The 18,976-nt window shown below is 37.4% G+C and overlaps 1 protein-coding gene across 3 annotated transcripts in view; it reads right to left on the minus strand.

Annotated features, from left to right (window-relative positions):
• Positions 1 to 18,976, minus strand: part of PTPRO (protein tyrosine phosphatase receptor type O) — a 239,564-nt gene that overhangs the window by 104,923 nt on the left and 115,665 nt on the right. For all 3 annotated transcript variants that reach the window (XM_072798871.1, XM_072798868.1, XM_072798870.1), the window contains exon 2: positions 2,845 to 3,118. In XM_072798871.1, coding sequence (XP_072654972.1) covers positions 2,845 to 3,118 — 274 coding nt within the window. The remainder of the gene's footprint in view (positions 1 to 2,844; positions 3,119 to 18,976) is intronic.

Consider the following 18,976-nt stretch of genomic DNA (forward strand, 5'->3'; position numbering starts at 1 on the left):
GTAACAAGTGTTAGTAAGAATGTGGAGAAAAGCAACTCTTGAGAACTGTTAGTAGGAATATTAACTAGCATAGCCACTGTGAAAAACAGTATGGAGATTTCTAAAAAAATAAAAAATGGAACTACCATATGATCCAGCAATTCCACTTCTGGTATTTATCCAAAGGGAAAAACCCCCACCAATTTGAAAAGATATATATAAGATAGATGTATATAATTAGAAAAGATGTACCTCCATGTTCATTGAACCATTATTTACAATAGCCAAGATATGTAAACAATCTAAGCACCTACCAATGGATGAATGGATAAAGAAGATGTGATGTATATATATGCAATGGAATACTACTCAACCATAAAAAAGAATAAAATCTTGCCATTTGCAACAACTTGATGGAACTTAAGGATATTTTGCTAAGTGAAATAAGTTAGAGATAGATACTGCATGATTTCACTTATATATGGAAACTAAAAAGCAAAGAAAACAAAGCAAAACTCATAGTTACAGAGAACAGAATGGCAGTTTCCAGAGGAGAGAAGGGTCATGGAGTGGGCAAAATGGGTGAAGGGGGTCAAGAGGTACAAACGTCCAGTTATAAAATAAATAAGTCATGGGGATGTAATGTACAGTATAATGACTATAGTCAATAGTATTGTATTGCATATTTGAAAGTTGTCAAGAGAATAAATTTTAAGTGTTCTCATTGCAAGAAGAAGAATGAGACTGAATAGTGACAATGGTAACTTGACTATTGTGGTGATCATCTTGCAGTATATACAAATATCAAATCATTGTGTTGTATATTTGAAACTTATATGTCAATTACACCTCAATAAAAAAGAAGACATATTAATCTTAAAAGTTTAAAGATCTAAAGCTTTAAGCTTCATGTAAAGTTCAAAATATGTAAAGCATAGACTAAGTATAAGGAGAAATAAACAAATCTATAGATATTGTTGGAGACTTTCACATACCACTATCTGTCACTATTAGAACAAGTAGACAGAAAATTAGTAAGGGTAGAGAAGACTTAACAACCAACTTGACCTAATTGACATTTATCAAAACCTCACCCAACAAGTGCCCACAGAATACACACCAAGACAGACCATATTTGGGGCCATACAATAAATCACAACAATTTTAAAGTAATCTCTGAAAAACTGCAAAATTTTGGATACTCAACAACACACCTCCCAGACCATATGTCGAAAAAGAAATCACAAAAGAAAAATAAAAACATTGCATTTTAAATGCAACTCATTGCTCACACTAAAATATCTCTTATACAGTACCTACTTATCATTTACTTATCATTTACTTACTTACCAAATGTCTTTATGAACCATTAGCTAAAGGGCTGACTGCTAGAGCTTTTCTGATCTGAAGTGGCTGAGTGCATGCTAATGAATGTTAGTTCAGCAATAGTAACTATACTTTTATTTTGCTTTGTGCCTTAGTATTTTTTTGCCCAGCTCTTTATCCCGTTACTTGCTCAACTGAATTGAATTAATATTTATTGATCGCTTATTAACTGTAAAGTTCATGCTAGGTACTTACGAGATTATGAAGATGAGTTAAGGCAGAGTTTCTAATTTAAAGGAATTATATTACAGCCATCAAACACCTAGATCTGCTACCTTGGACCTATTAACTCCCAATTCACCTTTCTCTGCAACTTGTTTAAAACAGTGTTTTAGAACAGGCAGGTTCTTCCTTTAATTCTACTAGGTCCTAGATTTGTTCATTATATCTGTAAACCTTGAAGGTCTTGGGTTTGTCATTCCATTCCTAATTTTTAGGATTTGATACTGATTCTGGGACTCTGCCAAAGGAAAATTTAATTAATTTTTGACAGACATACTAAAAACATGTCTTCCAGCTTGATTCTCAGTTCTTGCTTCTGATGTTTCTCTTTCCTTTTATCCCAAGAGAACAATATCACTGTCTTTTTCCTTAATTGTGGTGAAAATGATTGCATATAACTGGTATTTAGAAAATCGCAGCCACTGGCAAATTTACACTGAAGAACAATAAACAAAAAGAACTTCACTGAGCCATTAAATTGCTTCAGTGGTAAACTCTACCATCTTATAGATAATAGTTTTTCTTCTAACACATACTTCAACATATGCGGTAGAGTTGCATATCTTACTTTGAGATTAGGTATTAAAGTCCCAGAGAGAAAAGTGAAAATCACCTATAGTTAAAATTACTCCTAAAAATTCCTAATATCAGCATCAATACTTTAAGATATCAACTACTGAAGGTTAAAATGCCAATGATTTGTTTTTTTCTTGGTATTTTTTCTTGGGCAGCGGAAGCCATGGTTATTTGGCAGGTGAGGTCAAGAATAGAAACTGATAACTAATATCTTTTATTTTCTCTTAGCTAAAAATGCACAATTAATTTTGAGCAGGCTAAATTTGAATAAATTCACTGTCTCAAAACCCAAATTGCTTAATAAGAGATTATGGGCTATGGAAAAAAAATAGCTTAGTTATGATAATACTATTAAGTTATATAGCAAAAAAACTACATGGTCCAATCATGAATCTAAAATTAATATTCAGTAGGAAAATATACTACCTCACTGAGGTTTACTTTTTTTATTTTTTTATTTTTTTGGTTTAAAACAGATTTTTCCTTTAACTACAGATAACTGTTAAACATTATCAAATGCTGGCAAGACACTGTGTTCTCAACATAAAGCAGAATTTTGAATTTATGTCAATCGACTTTAAGGTGACTGATCTTGCCATTCTGGGCTGACTTTCAGTGAGAGACCCATGAGAACATACCCAAAAAAGAGACACAGAGGACAATATTACAAACGATTCTTACTTGTTAACACAGTGATTGATCTGGATGGCTTGGTAACCACATTTCCATTTACCACTACCAGAGTGATTATGTAATAAAGGCCATGATAATTAGCCTTAAAGGTAACAGGAGGAGGCAAAGTGCTGTTGAATTCCTCAAATTCGAAGAAGTAATTTTTTGATTCCCCAGTTATCTTCACAACATACACAGATGATGGGCTCATGACATCTGAAGCTTCTAAAGAGACAACGATGTTATTATCGTCTTGAACAGTTACATGGAATGTTGTGGCATTCTGTTTAAGAAAAGAGAAAAAAAAAGGAAATGAGGGTCAAACTGAGATAATTAGCAATAAAATTATGCTAAGCTAACTTTTCCAAAACTAATGTTTGTGATAAGCATCACATGGGTATTTTAGTGTTCAAGGAAAAGCAGAAAGAGAAAGATCAACCCCCTTATGACCTTATGATCTTCTCAAGCTATTACTTTTGGTTCTTCTCCATTGAAAAGCTGCACCAGGTTCATGGATTGTGTCATGTAACCAACACAAAATAAGCACTGTGGAAATGAGTAAAGAATGAATGAATGAAAATCATTTTGGCTCTTAACTTCCAGAGAAGTCTTGGTTACAGCTATGCTGGAGAAACTATATGGATGGAACACTCTATTTTACTTTGGAAGGAGTAATGCGGTGGGAGTCCTAGGAGAATTCTAGAAGAATGTCAAGGCAGTTATTTCCTCTCTCACTTTTCACCTGTTAGTTCTGGAAAAAAAAAAAAAAAGTCAGGACTGAGAATCCTGAGATACTCATTTTCGTTAAAGGTTAGCCAATCCTTAATAAGAGAGGCTAACATGCTCTTTGAAGAGGGAACCAGACTGAGGATCACTGCCATCTTTGGAAAAGGCAGCGGCTAGAGGAATGAAAACTCCTCTAAGTGTCTAGATAAATGTTTATAGATGGTATCTGAAAAATCATTGTGTGGTTTAAATATTCCTTTCTGACTCTTCCCCATACTGTACAAGCAGAATAGTCCTTCTGCTCTCTTGTTTCACACAAGACTCATATATTTTGTATCATTGCTGCTTTGTTTTTAATTCATTTTCTGGATATGCGGGGTTCAGGGAAATTATTTCACTGCTCTGAGCCTCAGATTTCTCTTCTGTGAAAGTGGGACAGAACAATGGCTAAAACTTGTTTAGTACTTGCCAGGATCCAGATACAAAGCTAGGTAGCCTATGAATACAGTCATCTCATTTAATATTCAAAATGACCTGATAGGTTATGTTTTTTTTTCAAAGTCAGTTTGTAGTTAAGAAAACTGAGGCTCAAAAGGATTGAGTCACTCACCCGAGATCACGCATCTAGTTTGCATTCTTAACCATTGAACTTACAGGAGTCCCCAAACTGAGATCCATTATTCCACGTCTGTTTGTCTTTCCCTCTTGACTTGTTTTCCTTACACTGAGTCTGACACACAGAATACAACTGGTAAGTCTCTGTTAAGTAAATGAAAGAATTGCTGATGTGGACATTTGCCTCTTAGAATTAACCTAATGATAGCTCACATGTTGTCAGTAGCCAAATACAGTACATATTAGTATCCTAAAGGAGGCTAACATGTTCCTAAAAATGTACTGATTTTTTTCTTATTGTTTTAGAAATCTAGTTTTTACAGGTCCTAGTATTTGTAGAATATCTGGCCATTAACAGAAATTTAATTCTGTTAACATTTAGTAGACTTAATTGTGTTCATGATATTCTAACCATACTAGACCCTAAGTTCTTTAGGAGGAGGGACTGTATCTTATTTCTAGCTGCATCTCTAGCTCCAGGACCACTTCTGGCATATGTAAGGTGCTCTGTGATCTGGATAGTCCTGAGCAGATCTCTATAATACAGATCAGTCTGTAAGAATTGACTTTTAAAATATCCTTCTATCCACATTATATCTCATCGTCGGACACATGGGGGTAGGTTTCTAAAACTGTGTACTTTTGGAAAACAAAACAAACATACAAAAAATGTGACCCACTCATATTGCCAGGGATCCAGGTGGAATCGTAAGGCTAAACCAAGCCTCCTATATCCAATAACATCAACTCTGGCTTGTATTCATTATTGGTTGCAGAAACTGATTCACTATCTTAGAAAACAGTAAGTTTACAAACATTAGGTTCAGAATTAATTAAGAACGTTTTGCTCTATGTTTTAGTAGCAAACAACAAAATTTTGTGATAATGAAAAGTGGGATACATAGACTCAATTTTCCAAAGTGTTTAAGAAATATATATCTAATGGGTCATGATGCTTCTTAGACAGCGCAGTCTTCCAGGGAGAGGGACTAATCTTCCAAAATCTAACGACAGCTTTGGGGATGATTGTATCAGCCATGAAAATAAGCATTGGCCCATGTGCTCCCCAGTCGCCAAAAATAAATCAGGGTAGGCTAATCAGATTCAGTCAGTGGGACTAATGAGAATAAGGCAGCAGGCCAAGTGAGTCTAGGCAGTGAGCCTAAAGAAATGTCATCATGCTATTTCTTTTCTGTCCTCTGTGCTTCAGCTTTTCCTGGAATCTATAGTCAGGAGAAGATTCTGAATGTATGCTGCAGGTATGTAATCCCTGCTGAGATGTACAGCAAGTAGGAAGAGTTAAAAGTTAGAGAAATGGATAAACTTTGGCAAGGTCAGCCTTGATTTATTTGGTGGATAGAGAAATATTTAAGACTTTTTTTTTGAATCTGGGTAATAGTATTGCTTGACTGTGCGATGAAAATATTTTTACTGAAATTTCCTTTGCATACTAAAATTTAATATAAAAATTTCTCCGCTTCAACACCCTCATTTCACACTTGAAAGAGCAGCGGTGCAAATGTCACACAAGCTAATTGATGTCAGAACAAGGTCTAGGATCCACAGATCCTTATGTCTCCTGGTATTTCTCTTTCCTGAACTAGAGGTAAGCTGCTTAAGGCAGCAAAGGGGGCATGGGTGCTTGGCTTTAGCAAGGAACAGGGAGCCCGGGAGCCTACCCTATGGCCAGTCCTATGGGATAGAAGCTACTGGACGAAGACAGAGTGGGCAGCACTAAAGAGGAGAAAAATGCAGGATGAGTCCCTGGAATGTGGGACAAAGAGAGAAATGGCCTCAGATCTGTTCCAGTCTGACATCGTAGGCAGTCTTCCAGCATCTCTGACAAACACAGCAACTGTTATCTATTGATCCCCTAATCTAGACCAGGCTTTGCACTTGGCATTTTAAATGTTTTTTCTTTTTTCCTTACAACAATTTTTAAAAATAGGTGTCTTTCTCCCCAGTTTACTTAGAGAGTTTAAATAATCTGCTTAAGAGCACAGCAACAGACTTGGAATCAGAGGGCCTGAGCTTCTATTCCTTTGTTGCAGCCTATTATCTGACAATGTGGAAAAACTTAACTTCATCTGCTTAATTTCTAAAACAGGGGTGATTCCTATAACTCATGGGATTTGGGTAAGAATTAAATGGCTTTAATAAAAATGCTAATAGGATGAACCTAATAAATATTAGTTGTATTTCAAAGGTTCTTATGTTTTAGTGAAGTTTTCAATCCCTCAATGACCTGTCAACTATATATGTTCTATAAGCATTCATTGAACTAACCTCACAACTCTAAGGAATTCTGTGATCATGGTCACTTGATGTTATATTCACATTGGAGAGCTACCCATTTTATCAACTCAAAAACAAATAAACATTAGCTGAGCGCCAACTTTGTGTCAGGTATCTTGCTGGGTATTGGTGATAGGATCTGAGTAAGACAGGGGACTTGAACCCCTGGAGCTCAGACTCTACTCAGAGACTCACCCAAATGCATCATTAAGATACTATGTGAGTGTTAGAGACTTTGAAAAGCTGTCTGTTTGATGCTGTTTTTTTCTGCCTATCTGGGACCCATCTTTGATTATATCTTCTTATTTTGGAGCACTGCTTCTTTCCCACCATCAAGCTAATAAGGAGTCCCATGGGAGTTGCTAATGGTAGTGAGCTACTCCCAGATCAGAGCAGGAGGTACCTTGGCTCAGTCTGGGTGAATCATAGTGCCCCGTTCTCCCTTCATGGAGACAGCCATAAGGATGCTCCTGAGGATTGAGCCAGCCTACTAGAATGCTTTGTCTAAAATTTTATACTGGAATTAGTGGGAAGGAACTTTTTCTCCTCTGGTTCCAACTATTTATGGATGCAAATCTGGAGAAGTCAGTGTCTATAATTTCTGCCCCATGAAGACAGTTGCTTGAGGGAGAATCCCTGATACAGTCTGAGGTCCTCGTCCTGTCATCCTAAGGCCCAGCCCCTGTGGAGTCTGATGACCTGAGTGAATAAATACCAGTTTATAGTTTAAGTCGGGTAAGCTGGACTTCCAAAATTGACAGTCAAAGATTCTGGTCAATACCAGAGAATTGTTCAGTGTTTTCGATGTTTAGAGAAGAAAGCAAGTAATTACGCTTCTGCAATGGGTATGAGGGAAAGTTTCAAAGTAGAAGTGATGCCTGAAAGATGCTCAGGAGTTTCCCAGGAGAACAAAAGTCAGAGAGCCATCTGGAGAAATGGGAGAAGAGCCCACTGTCCTCAGGAGTGGGTAGATCAAGGTAAGACTTCCAGGGAGGATGGTTGACAGCCCAGTCCAAGATGTGAACTGGGGTATTCCTTAGGCCAAAAGAAATCATGATCTATTTTAATGCAGAAAAGTGACATAATTATATCACAGTTTACAAATACCAATATAATTAGGAACATGGACCTGTATAGTTAGGAATTGCCTGACTTGGCCCACCTAAGGCCAGTAGACTATAAGAAGGCCATTGCAACCACTCAGGTAAGACCTGATAAAAGTCTAAGCAAATGGTGGCTACACCAAATCTGCTTGTGTGACATGCATTTAGAACATTATTAATGCTCCAGCAGGCAACCCAATCAATGATTAGACTTATTAGAGGGCATTTTAGAAGGAACAATTAGAAAATTCTGCTGTGCTAAGGTTACCACATAAGATATAATGGGATGCTCAATTCTTTTAAATAGTACTATCAATGGTGTCTGGTGCTTATATAGCATTTATGGCCATATTTCTCTGCAGACACTATGTAATTCATCCACTTAGCCTCCTGTCCAGTGGCAGGAAAACTTTTTCAGTATGATCTTTTTTTTTTTTTTTTTTTTTTTCATTTCAGTTCCTTCAGGAAGATCAAGTTCCCAGAGCTGTCTGGACAGGGCAGAGCTTCTCCTGACACTTTCTCAGAATTATTCACAGCTCTCTTTCAGAAAATGTCAGAATAGAATTTGGATGTTGATCTTGGGGGCTAGGGATGGACTTCCCCTCATTTCCCATGATATACGCAATTGTCAGCTATGTCTTGAGCAGCCAGCGTATATCAGGGACTATGTGGGACACTGCGGGGGCCACTCTATTTAGGAGGAAAGAGGGACACTGGTATTATGTGCCTTTGTCCTTCCTAACATTGTGTCTGACCAATAATAGTAACAATGAGGATAACAAGGAGGATGCTCTCGCAGTAAAGGACACCAACTTCCATAGTGCTCATTAAGTGCTGCCAGACACTGCTTTGAAGCTCATCCAGCAAGCTGTTGATACATGCTTGCTGAATGAATGTAGTTATACTCTACTGTGTAATACCTCCCGATGTGTGTCTTAAATGTATCATTTCAGGTAGAGCATATAGTGTCTTTCTCCATGCCTGGGTCCACATTCACGACAGGTCAACTTTCCATGTTTTACGTGCCTAGATACATTTACTTCTGTTTTTATAATTTCATAATACAGAGTCATCTTCTCTTTTGCCTCTTTTTGGTAAAGGAGTCCAAACTTGCATGTCAGGCAGGTCATACACATGTGAGAAGTGGTCTAGTATAATAGGATTGATTGATGAAATCGTTAGCAAATGGGAGGATGCATACATTACCTAAAACCATCATTAAAAAGCACAATTGTAACAAAATAAAAGTACGCTGGCCAAAGAAAACACATTTGCAGTCCAGTCTCAGCCCAGAGGCTGCCAGATTATAGCACTTGAATTTGTCGCACTGCCATTTCTTTGGTCAAACACCTTATCTTTGGACCTTCACCTTCTGATCAAACTCTTTTCTCTGCCCAGCTAGAATGCAGAAATGATAACTAAAGTCTCTTACCCACTATGCATTCATTTAAAATAAATGCAGATGGCATTTCCTTATCAAGTTACCTATCGTGTGTGTGTGTGTGTGTGTGTCTGTGTGTTAATGGTATTTGATTATATATATTAATGCAGAATTATTTCCTGATTTCTTTTTTTTAAGATTTTATTTATTTATTCATACACACACACACACACACACACACACAGAGAGAGAGAGAGAGAGAGGCAGAGACACAGGTAGAGGGAGAAGCAGGCTCTATGCAGGGTGCCCTATGTGGGACTCGATCCTGGGTCTCCAGGATCAGGCCCTGGGCTGAAGGCAGTGCTAGACCACTGAGCCACCTGGGCTGCACTATTTCCTGATTTCTAATGCAGACTTGCAGTAGAAGCTCTGCAGAACTCTTAATTCTGAAGATTAAACAAAACATGCTTAAGAAAAAAATTTAACCTGGCATTTTTAAGTAGAGAGAAACGTACTGAAGTTTGCTGAAGAGATGTGCCAAAATTCCAAGTGCTATTTAGGAAAATAATAATAGCCATATATCACATTTTATATTTTACAAAGCACTTTCAAACCCATTTTCTCATTTGATCCTCAAAACATCCCATTAAGTTATTATCTCACTTCATGGATGCAAACACTGAGGTACAAAGAAATTAAATGGGTTTCTCAAGGCTACTCTATGATGATGTGGAGGAACTGGCACTGAAGGCAATTCTTTAACTGCAAACTTTATGACTCTACTATGCTGCTATTTGCGGAGTCTCTCATGCTACTTTTCATATCTGTATTTAGTTGGTGGTGAACTCCTTCAGCATGAACCATGACTTACTCCTCTAGGTTATGATTGATAGATACTCCAAAAGGGTGGTATCACTAAAAAAGGCAATTTTGAGATAGAAAAAAATTCTGGGGCTCGTGGGTGGCTCAGTTGTTTAAGCATCTGACTCTTGGTTTCAGCTCAGGTGGTGATCCCAATGTCCTCGAACTGAACTGGGGAGCCCATGCTCAGCAGGGAGTCTGATTGAGCTCCTTTCTCCCCCTCTCCCTCTGCCCCACCCCTTGCTCTTGCTTTCTCTAAAAAAAGAAAGAAAGAAAGAAAGAAAGAAAGAAAGAAAGAAAGAAAGAAAGAAAAGAAGGAAGTTCTGGAGACAGGCAAATCTGGGTGCAAATCTTACTTAAGTGATACTCTCATTTTGATTCTTCAAGGGAGATGAAGGGCAATACTTTACAAACAAATTTTGTTGCACCAGATAAATTATGGAAACACTAAAATGACTAGGTTTTTGAGGGGATTATAATGAGGCTGTGTGTACATTACTTAACCCAGTGCCTGATATGTAATAGATTCTCCGAACACAATAACTGATTGCTACTACAAAATTTATGGACTATGTTTCCACCGTGATTTTCTTTGGGACATGTACATTTTCGAAGTCCTATCTTGTTAGGACACTGACACCATGATTCACATATGGTTCAGTAGCTATCCTGTCTTTCAGTCTATTTATCCAGTCTATTTACTAATACTGATTAGTATTACCCCTTTATGTGGCATCATGAACAAGAGCAGCCAGTATTCCTTTTTCTATTATGCTTGTGTACGACAGCCTGAGCTGCCCTATTTGACGGAGGGTTACCATGGGAACAGTTTCCAGGACCTACTGTGCTGAGTAGTTTAGAGACCTGGAAGCTGTCCCTGGCTGATGATTGACTCAGGAGGAGGTGGGTCCATAATCCAGGAAGCCACAAAATACATTTGTTTTCAACAGTTCAATGATCAGGCCACTTCTAAAAATACACAACATTCTTCTGGCTTAATGTGTTATGAAAAATAGGGGTTCCTGGAAGGTCAATTTTGTCTGTGAAATAAGTGTTATTTTCATAATATCAAGCACTCACAAATACAGTTTTGCTTGAATTTTTTATTCCCCAAATCTGTTTTCCGTCCCTTCCAGTATTTATAGTTTTAAAATAGTTTTACCTCAGAAAGATGCTTAGGAAAATGTAACTGAAAGATAATTTACTGAAAGATAATGTGGAAGATGATGGTGCTAATCATTTATTTTAGAATGGATGAGTTCAGTCAAATTTCCCTACAGGCATGGAGTATCTCTCCAACTGTGACACCAGTTAATTAAATCCTGATGATAGCTAACAGAGAGGGCAGTCTAGTTACCAAACATGTAGTTCACAGCATATTTAGGTGTGACCCTCATGACCTTTTGTAAGCATTGACCTTTAACTCCCTTGAGTTGTTAACATCCTCAGCAACAGAACTACCAGACCTTCAATACACAGTTTCTTTAAAAAAAAAAAAAAAAAACTTTATTTATTTATTCATGAGAGACACAGAGAGAGAGAGGCAGAGATACAGGCAGAGAGAGAAGCAGGTTCCATGCAAGGAGCCTGATATGGGACTTGATCCTGGGACCCCAGACCATGACCTGAGCTGAAGGCAGACGCTTAACTGCTGAGCCACCCAAGTGTCCCAATACACATAATTTCTTATGCCCTCCATCATCACTGAGATTTTATGGTTTTCCTAGAAGACCTATTTCTCTCTGCCAGATAAATTAAAGCCCAGAAATTAAGGGAGATGAAGTGCAATACTTTACATACAAACTTTGTTCAATGTTTACCTTCATGTAATTAAAAAAAATTATGTGCTTACTGTATGCTTAGTGCTAAGGGATATAAAGTTGAGAAAAGAAATTTGGTCACTGTTCTGATGGTCTTTGGAGTTTATAGCAAGAGAGAGGAAATCACCACTTTATTTTTTTAAGATTTTTTTAAAGATTTTTAAAAAATGTTATTTATTCATGAGACACACACACACACACACACACACACACAGAGAGAGAGAGAGAGAGAGAGAGAGAGGCAGAGACACAGGCAGAAGGAGAAGCAGGCTCCATGCAGGGATGTGGAACTCGATCCCGGGTCTCCAGGATCATGTCCTGGGCTGAAGGTGGCGCTAAATTGCTGAACCACCTGGGCTGTCCAACTACACCACTTTAAATAATGAAATAATTACAAGTGTAAGAGGCATTGTTAAGAAGACCTCAGCAGGAGGATCTATCCTGGAGGAAGTAAGAGTCTATACATGTAAGTACAGCCATCAGTTAGACTTAGCTTGATGAGGAGCTGGAGAAAGAAGAAGATCTCTGAGGAATAATGTATATGAGACGTGGGGGCTGGAGAAAGCACAATTTGTATTTGAAAAACCAGAATAACATCAAAATGGTCAATACTGAAGACTGGATCATGGGATTCTTTGCTGGTCCTTCCAAAAAAGTTGAGCTTTATGCTAAAGGCAATGGGAAGCCACTTATGGATTACTGGGGACAAGAAATGATCAGATTTGCATCTGTAATAGAAGTAAGATCTTATCTTAATTGTTGCCTCTTGAAATCCTATTGGAGGAACTTTTAATGGAAAAGTGCTTATTACCTAGAGCTCATCACATCATGTACCCTCCTTAATGGCCATCACCCAATTACCCCATCCACATTGGGTATTATACGCAACTGATAAATTACTGAACACTATATCTGAAACTAATGGTGTACTATATGTTGACTGAATTTAAATAAAAAAAAAGGGGAAAAAAAGAAAAGTGCTTGATAATGAACCACTTGGGATAGTAGGGAACACTCTTAACAGTGTGAGAAGAGGAATCTAGGCAAACAAACAAAAACAAGAATAAAAAAAAAAATCCAGTTAAACTAGCGTTTGAGTTACGAAGAAAGAATGGCTTTATTCCAGAAAGTAAGAGGGACAGATAAGAGGGAAGGGGCCAGAAAAAACAGTGAGAGAAGAGCGAGCAAGATGGTGTGATGCAGAGAGAGAGAAGGGCAATTAGCCAGTGGAAATATCCAGATGGAGGAGGTTGAAGAGCATTTTAAAGCTGGAAATGCCTAATGTTCCATTTGAAGTTAGCGTTTTAAACAGTAAACACTTATCCATCTTCCCAAATTCGAATCTTTAATAGTATTTGCGACAAACTCTTTGTGTAAGTGGGTCATTTGTGAAACTTGCTAAAGGGGCTGAGTTTCTTGTCCTTGCTTTAGGCCACAGAAGTGCTATTTGTGGAACTTGGCGCCTGGGGGAAAAGGAAGTGAGAATGCAAACATTCTCTGAATTGACAAAAATCCCAAAGCAATTTAAACTTCCATCTGAGACGTTAAGGGATTTGAGGCCAATTTCATTTAAGACTCAAGGGTGCAGGAAGCTCCTTCTGGGTATAGTATGAGAGCTCTTTGGTGAGGATAGGCAGAAGTAGGTGTGATCGAACTATATTCTAGGAGAGAAATGAAGGTGGCTAGGACCAGAGTGACGTCAGCAGAAATTTAGAGTGTATGTTCCTTAGAAATCAGTGACCCAAGATTTGAGTTGGTTGTAGGCTGGTTGTGGTACTGATTTTATACACACTTATCATCATGATGATGATGATCATCTATAGGAAAGGCTGCAGGTATTAGCAGCATCAGAAGGATGATGTATATCATTTGTTCAGTTCAGTTTGATATCTAATGAGTATGAGATGTCTGTGGAAGATCCAAGTGCAAACGCCAAGTAGGTGGTAAGATACATGGATCCAGAATTCAGAAGAGATATCTGCATCAAATATTTGGGGCAGATTGTTTCACAGATGGCAGCTGGGGTCCTGGAAATCAAGGAAATACCACAGTGTGGAGATACAACTGCTACTATTAATAGAGCTTTACTTTTATTAAAATTCTACTTTGTGCTAAGAACTTTTTAGGCATTACTTTGCTTAATCTTCTTACCAACCCTCTGAAATAGATATTATTATTTGCATTTTCCAGATTAGAAATTGAGCCTCAGTAAGATTAAGTAACACCTCTAAGTTCACATGGCTTTAAAGTGGTAGGCAAGAGAATTAGATCCACATTCCTTTGATTCCAAAGTCTGTGTTACTGCCATGAGCTGCATTTCAGACTATCCTTTACTTAATTTTTTTGCAACCAAGGTGCATGAATGTCACTTTAAGTAATCACTCATCTTTTTTTTTTTTAAGATTTTATTTATTTATTTGAGAAAAAGAGAGCACCAGAGAGCACGAACAGAGAGGAGGAGCAGAGGGAGAAGCAGGCTCCCCACTGAGCAGGAAGCCCAACTCCAGATGTGATCCCAGGACCCCCGAATCAAGACCTGAGCTGAAGGCAGACACTTAGCCAAATGAGCCACCCCGGCACCCCTAATCACTCATCTTTATTATATGTGGAATTACAGGGCATTTGGCTGTAGCAGGAAGAGTAGGGACTTAAGGGCAAATAAAGTTGAATATGAATATCAGTGCTGTTACACACAGAACTCTCTGAATCCCTTCGTTTATCTATAAAATGGGAAAAGAATGCTTACTTGACCAAGTAGTTAAGAGAATACAATGAAAAAAATGTAGTTAAGATACTTGCCATATTTTATGCCTTACACATACTTAGTGCTTAATTTTGATGGTTTAAAAGAAGTGGAAATTATACCTAGTGAATCTGGTTAAGGAAGCTCTTATTAGCTGCATTGCAAAGTTTTCTGATTATCACAGGAAACCAGACAGACCACAAAAGGGATGTTAAGTTTGCACTTTCATAAGAACCCTCAACATGATAATAAAACCCTAAATTGATAATCATGTAATTTCTCAGTGTGTACTTTTCAAGAACAATGATAGCTCAGAATTGATGTTACTTGAACTAGTGACAGAAATAATTCAACTAGAAATATTATTGTTCTATTAAGATAGACTCTACACTAGTCTAACTTTCTCCTTTTTTCTCTTTTCTTCAAAATACCAAATTATGAAGACTAATAGAATTGTGAAGTTATGGGACACCTGGGTGGCTCAGCAGTTGAGCGTCTGCCTTTGGCCCAGGGCATGATCCTGGCTTGGGCATCGAGTCCCACGTCCGGCTCCCTGTGAGGAGCCTGGTTCTCCCTCTGCCTATGCCTCGGCCTCTCACTGCGTCTTTCCTGGATAAATAAATAAAATCTTTAACAGTTTCTCATCTGTAAAATGGGGTTGTTCATCTTCTTGCAACTATGCTTTTGTGGTGATTGTACGGGATAATGTTTATAAACTACCAGCAGAGCTGCGTGTGTTCTAAGTGCCCCCCAAACAGCACAGTTCTGATATGTGTGAGTGTTCTGTGTTAAAAACTTGGGGAAAGAATCACTGAGCTTAATATTCACTATCAAATAAGAACCAGATTCCTTTGCTTGACATGCAATCCCTTCCATAGTCCATCCCCTGGTTTACTATCCCAAATTATCTGCCACTATTTCTCTGTCAGGAATTCTGTGAACCTCACACACTAGTCAAACTCCCCACTCCATATGCTCCAGGTGCTTTCCTGCTACTGTGATTCTATTTATGTATTCTTTTTGCCTGAAATATCATTTCTCCTACTTCAAATATCCAGTTCTATTTGATGCTGACATCTCTATCAAATGCCACCTTTTTTTTCTTCTTTTTTTTTTTAGTGTCAGAGGTAGAGTTTAGTGATTCATCAGTTGCATATTACACCCCGTACTCATTACCTCAAGTGCCCTCCTTAATGCCCATCACCCAGCTACCCCCCCCACCCCCCACCTACCACCCCGCAAGCAACCCTCAGTTTGTTTTCTATGGTTAAGAGTCTCTTATGGTTTGTCTCCCTCTCTGATTTCATCTTATTTTTCCTTCCCTTCCCCTATTTTCATCTGTTTTGTTTCTTAAATTCCAAATATAAGTGAAATAATATATTTGGCTTTCTCTGACTGACTTATTTCATGTAGCAAAATACCCTCTAGTTGATCCATGTTATTACAAATTGCAACATTTCATTCTTTTTGATGGCTGGGTAGTATTCCATTATATATATGTGTGTGTGTGTGAGTAGTATAAGTAGTATTCCATTATATATATATTATTCCATTACACACACACACACACACACACACATATATATATCATATGTATCATACATACAATCTTCTTTATCCATTCTCCCATCAATAGACATTTGGGTTCTTTTCATAATTTGGTCATTGTGGACATTACTTCTATAAACATTGGGGTGTAGGTGCCCCTTCGAATCACTATGTTTGTATTCTTTGGATAAATACCTAGTAGTGCAATTTCTGGGTCATAGGGTAGCTCTATTTTTAACTTCTTGAGGAACCTCCATATTGTTTTCCAGAGTGGCTATACCAGTTTGCATTCCCACTAACATCTGTTGTTTCCTGAGTTGTTCATTTTAGCTATTCTGAACCTGTGTGAGGTGGTATCTCATTGGGGTTTTGATTTGTATTTCCCTGATGATGAGTGATGTTGTGCATTTTTTCATATGTCTGTTGGCCAAATGCTACCTTCTTTGAGAAGCCTTTATAACCAGACATAAAAAATGATCTCTCTCTTCCTGTCACCCCACAGCCCAATATATCTACATCTCTCCTAGGACACATCACCTTGTACATTGGATCATACAAATCTACTAGCAGGTAGATTATTTCTGCAGTAAGAAGTAGAAATGATTTCAAATGCCTCTTCTCTTTTACCAAGATCCTGCTATACTCATGTTAAGTATTCATAACATCTACTTAAACCATTTGAAGTGAACATTTCACATATTCATCTTCATTTCAGGATGTTAGCTTTAAATTGTCATCATTTCTTACTTTCCACAGCATGAGTAATATGTTCAGCCAGCACTGATGCTATTTTGAATTACAAGAAGGCTAGAACAACAATCTGATATTTATGTTTTATAAATGAAGCTCAAAAATATCTTTGTCTTTTGGAACAGCTGTAAAAAGACAGTATGCAATTTACTGCATCAAGTGAAAGGATTCTATTCTTTGGGAAAGGATGGCATTTATATAAATCATGCAGTGTTATTTGCTTTTATTTGACATACTGTACTTGTTGCTAATTGGCTTTTAATCATTAAACATTTTCTTATTGCCTTCTATAATATGTATCTTAAAAGGTGAAAAGTAGAAATGTGTGCATCACTGAGATCTTAAAAAGTGGTTTTTACCATTAGAAAACTTCAATCTACAGAATCTAATGGCAATGGTGAAAATTTTTCATAGGATTCTTTACAGAAATGTTTAAATCTCTTTCCACAGCTTTGCTTATTACTTTAAGGTTTCTGTTCTTAAAAGCAGAAGCTGTTGTTGGTTGCCTGACACATGTACCTTAGGTCAAATTACAATAATCTTCACTGTTTACATTAACAAAAGATCTTTTTTTTAAAAAAGATATTTATTTATTCATGAAAGACAAAGAGGGAGAGAGGCAGAGTGGCAGAGTCATAGGCAGAGGGAGAAGCAGGCTTCCTGCAGAGAGCCCAATGTGGGACTCGATCCCAGAACTCCAGGATCATGCCCTGAGCCAAAGGCAGACACTCAACTGCTGAGCCACCAGGCATCCCCAAAAGATCTTTATTTACAAAGTTTTTATTCAATTTCATAATAAAGATTTAGTAAAGTCTTAACATGTAGTATTTTATCAATGATTGTGAAATATATATGATTTTTATTTATTTTATTAACTTATTTATTTACTTAGAGAGCATGCAAGTGGGGAGGGGCAGAAGGAAAGGGAGAGAGAGAATCTTAACCAGGTTCAATGCTGAGTGCAGAGCCCAACATGATGCTTGACCTCATGACCCCGAGATCATGACTTGAGCTGAAACCAAGAATCAGACTCTTAACCCACCCAAGTGAGGGTGGGTTAAGCCTTTGAGCCACCCAGGTGCCCCTGATTTTTAAAATTAATATCAATTAAAATTAATTTAAAATTAAATTAATGCTTTAAGTTCTGAAACATACTTTTCTTAAGTACCTTGAAATATATGAAATATAATACTTATGATCAACATTAATTTTCCATTTACCAATTACTCTATTTCTATCCCCCCCCCGCCCCGCCGCAGACTAATATTCCCCTTCTCTCTGACTCTGTACCTTTTTTTCCTCTTTCCTTATTTTCCTCTCTTTGTATTGCTTCTCATGGTCGGCTTGTGCTGTGTTTGGTTAGTTCTATATATAAATTTCCTGCTAGATTTTAACTTCTTAAAGACAGGCATTCAGATTTCACTTGTTATCTATCACAGTATGTTACTAGTTGGAACTTAACAGATATTTGTAAACTTAAATCTTTCATCTGTCCATCTACTCTACATTTATTGAGACCTTAATGACATATTCTTACTCTGTCTGTCCAGCCTATTCTTAATATGTTTTAGTATTTATGACTATAGCTCAGCTTTTGGATTATTAAACCAAAAATATATCTTTGTATTCTAGAAATAAGAGGATACTTTGGCTAAACAAAGAGAGGTATTAGGGAAATAGGCAAGGTGGAGAGAAAGGAGGAATCAGATGAAGAACAATTAAGGAAACAAAAGTGAGGAATGAGGGTGACTGAAAAACATATGGAAATTGGGAAAGAGTAAAACAGTGAACAATAATAAATAAACTAGTGACACAATAACATTTATATTTGTACCTTCGCTGGTCGTACCTTCTACCTGTTATTATTTAATACTTGACAGAGAAAAACATCAGCTACATTTCTATTAATATCTCAACTGTTTCCTTATACACTGTCTGCCTGTTTTTGCTCCTGTAACTACACTATAATCTGTTTCTGATTTGCAGAGAAAATATTCTATATACTCATAGATGAACCATTAATAAATCTCATGTTGCTATGGGAACTAATAGAGATTTAATGGTCTAATTGCGCAGGCAGAGGCTGTCCGTCCACTTGGCTAGGATAGTGCCATGGAGATTCAAGTATTGGATAGGAGATTGGACTTTAGGACCCCTTTCAATTCATAGCTTTGAAGAGTTATAAATTAATAAAAGCTGAACCTATGAGTAATTTCTAAGAATATTAAGAGATGCATGCCAGATTTCCTTTTAGGTTATAAGTATCCAGCATCTCTTTTCTTCAAAATGACAATTTCTC

This window comes from Canis lupus, chromosome 25, assembly GCF_048164855.1.
Source record: "Canis lupus baileyi chromosome 25, mCanLup2.hap1, whole genome shotgun sequence".
In the NCBI taxonomy this organism is placed as follows: domain Eukaryota; kingdom Metazoa; phylum Chordata; class Mammalia; order Carnivora; family Canidae; genus Canis; species Canis lupus.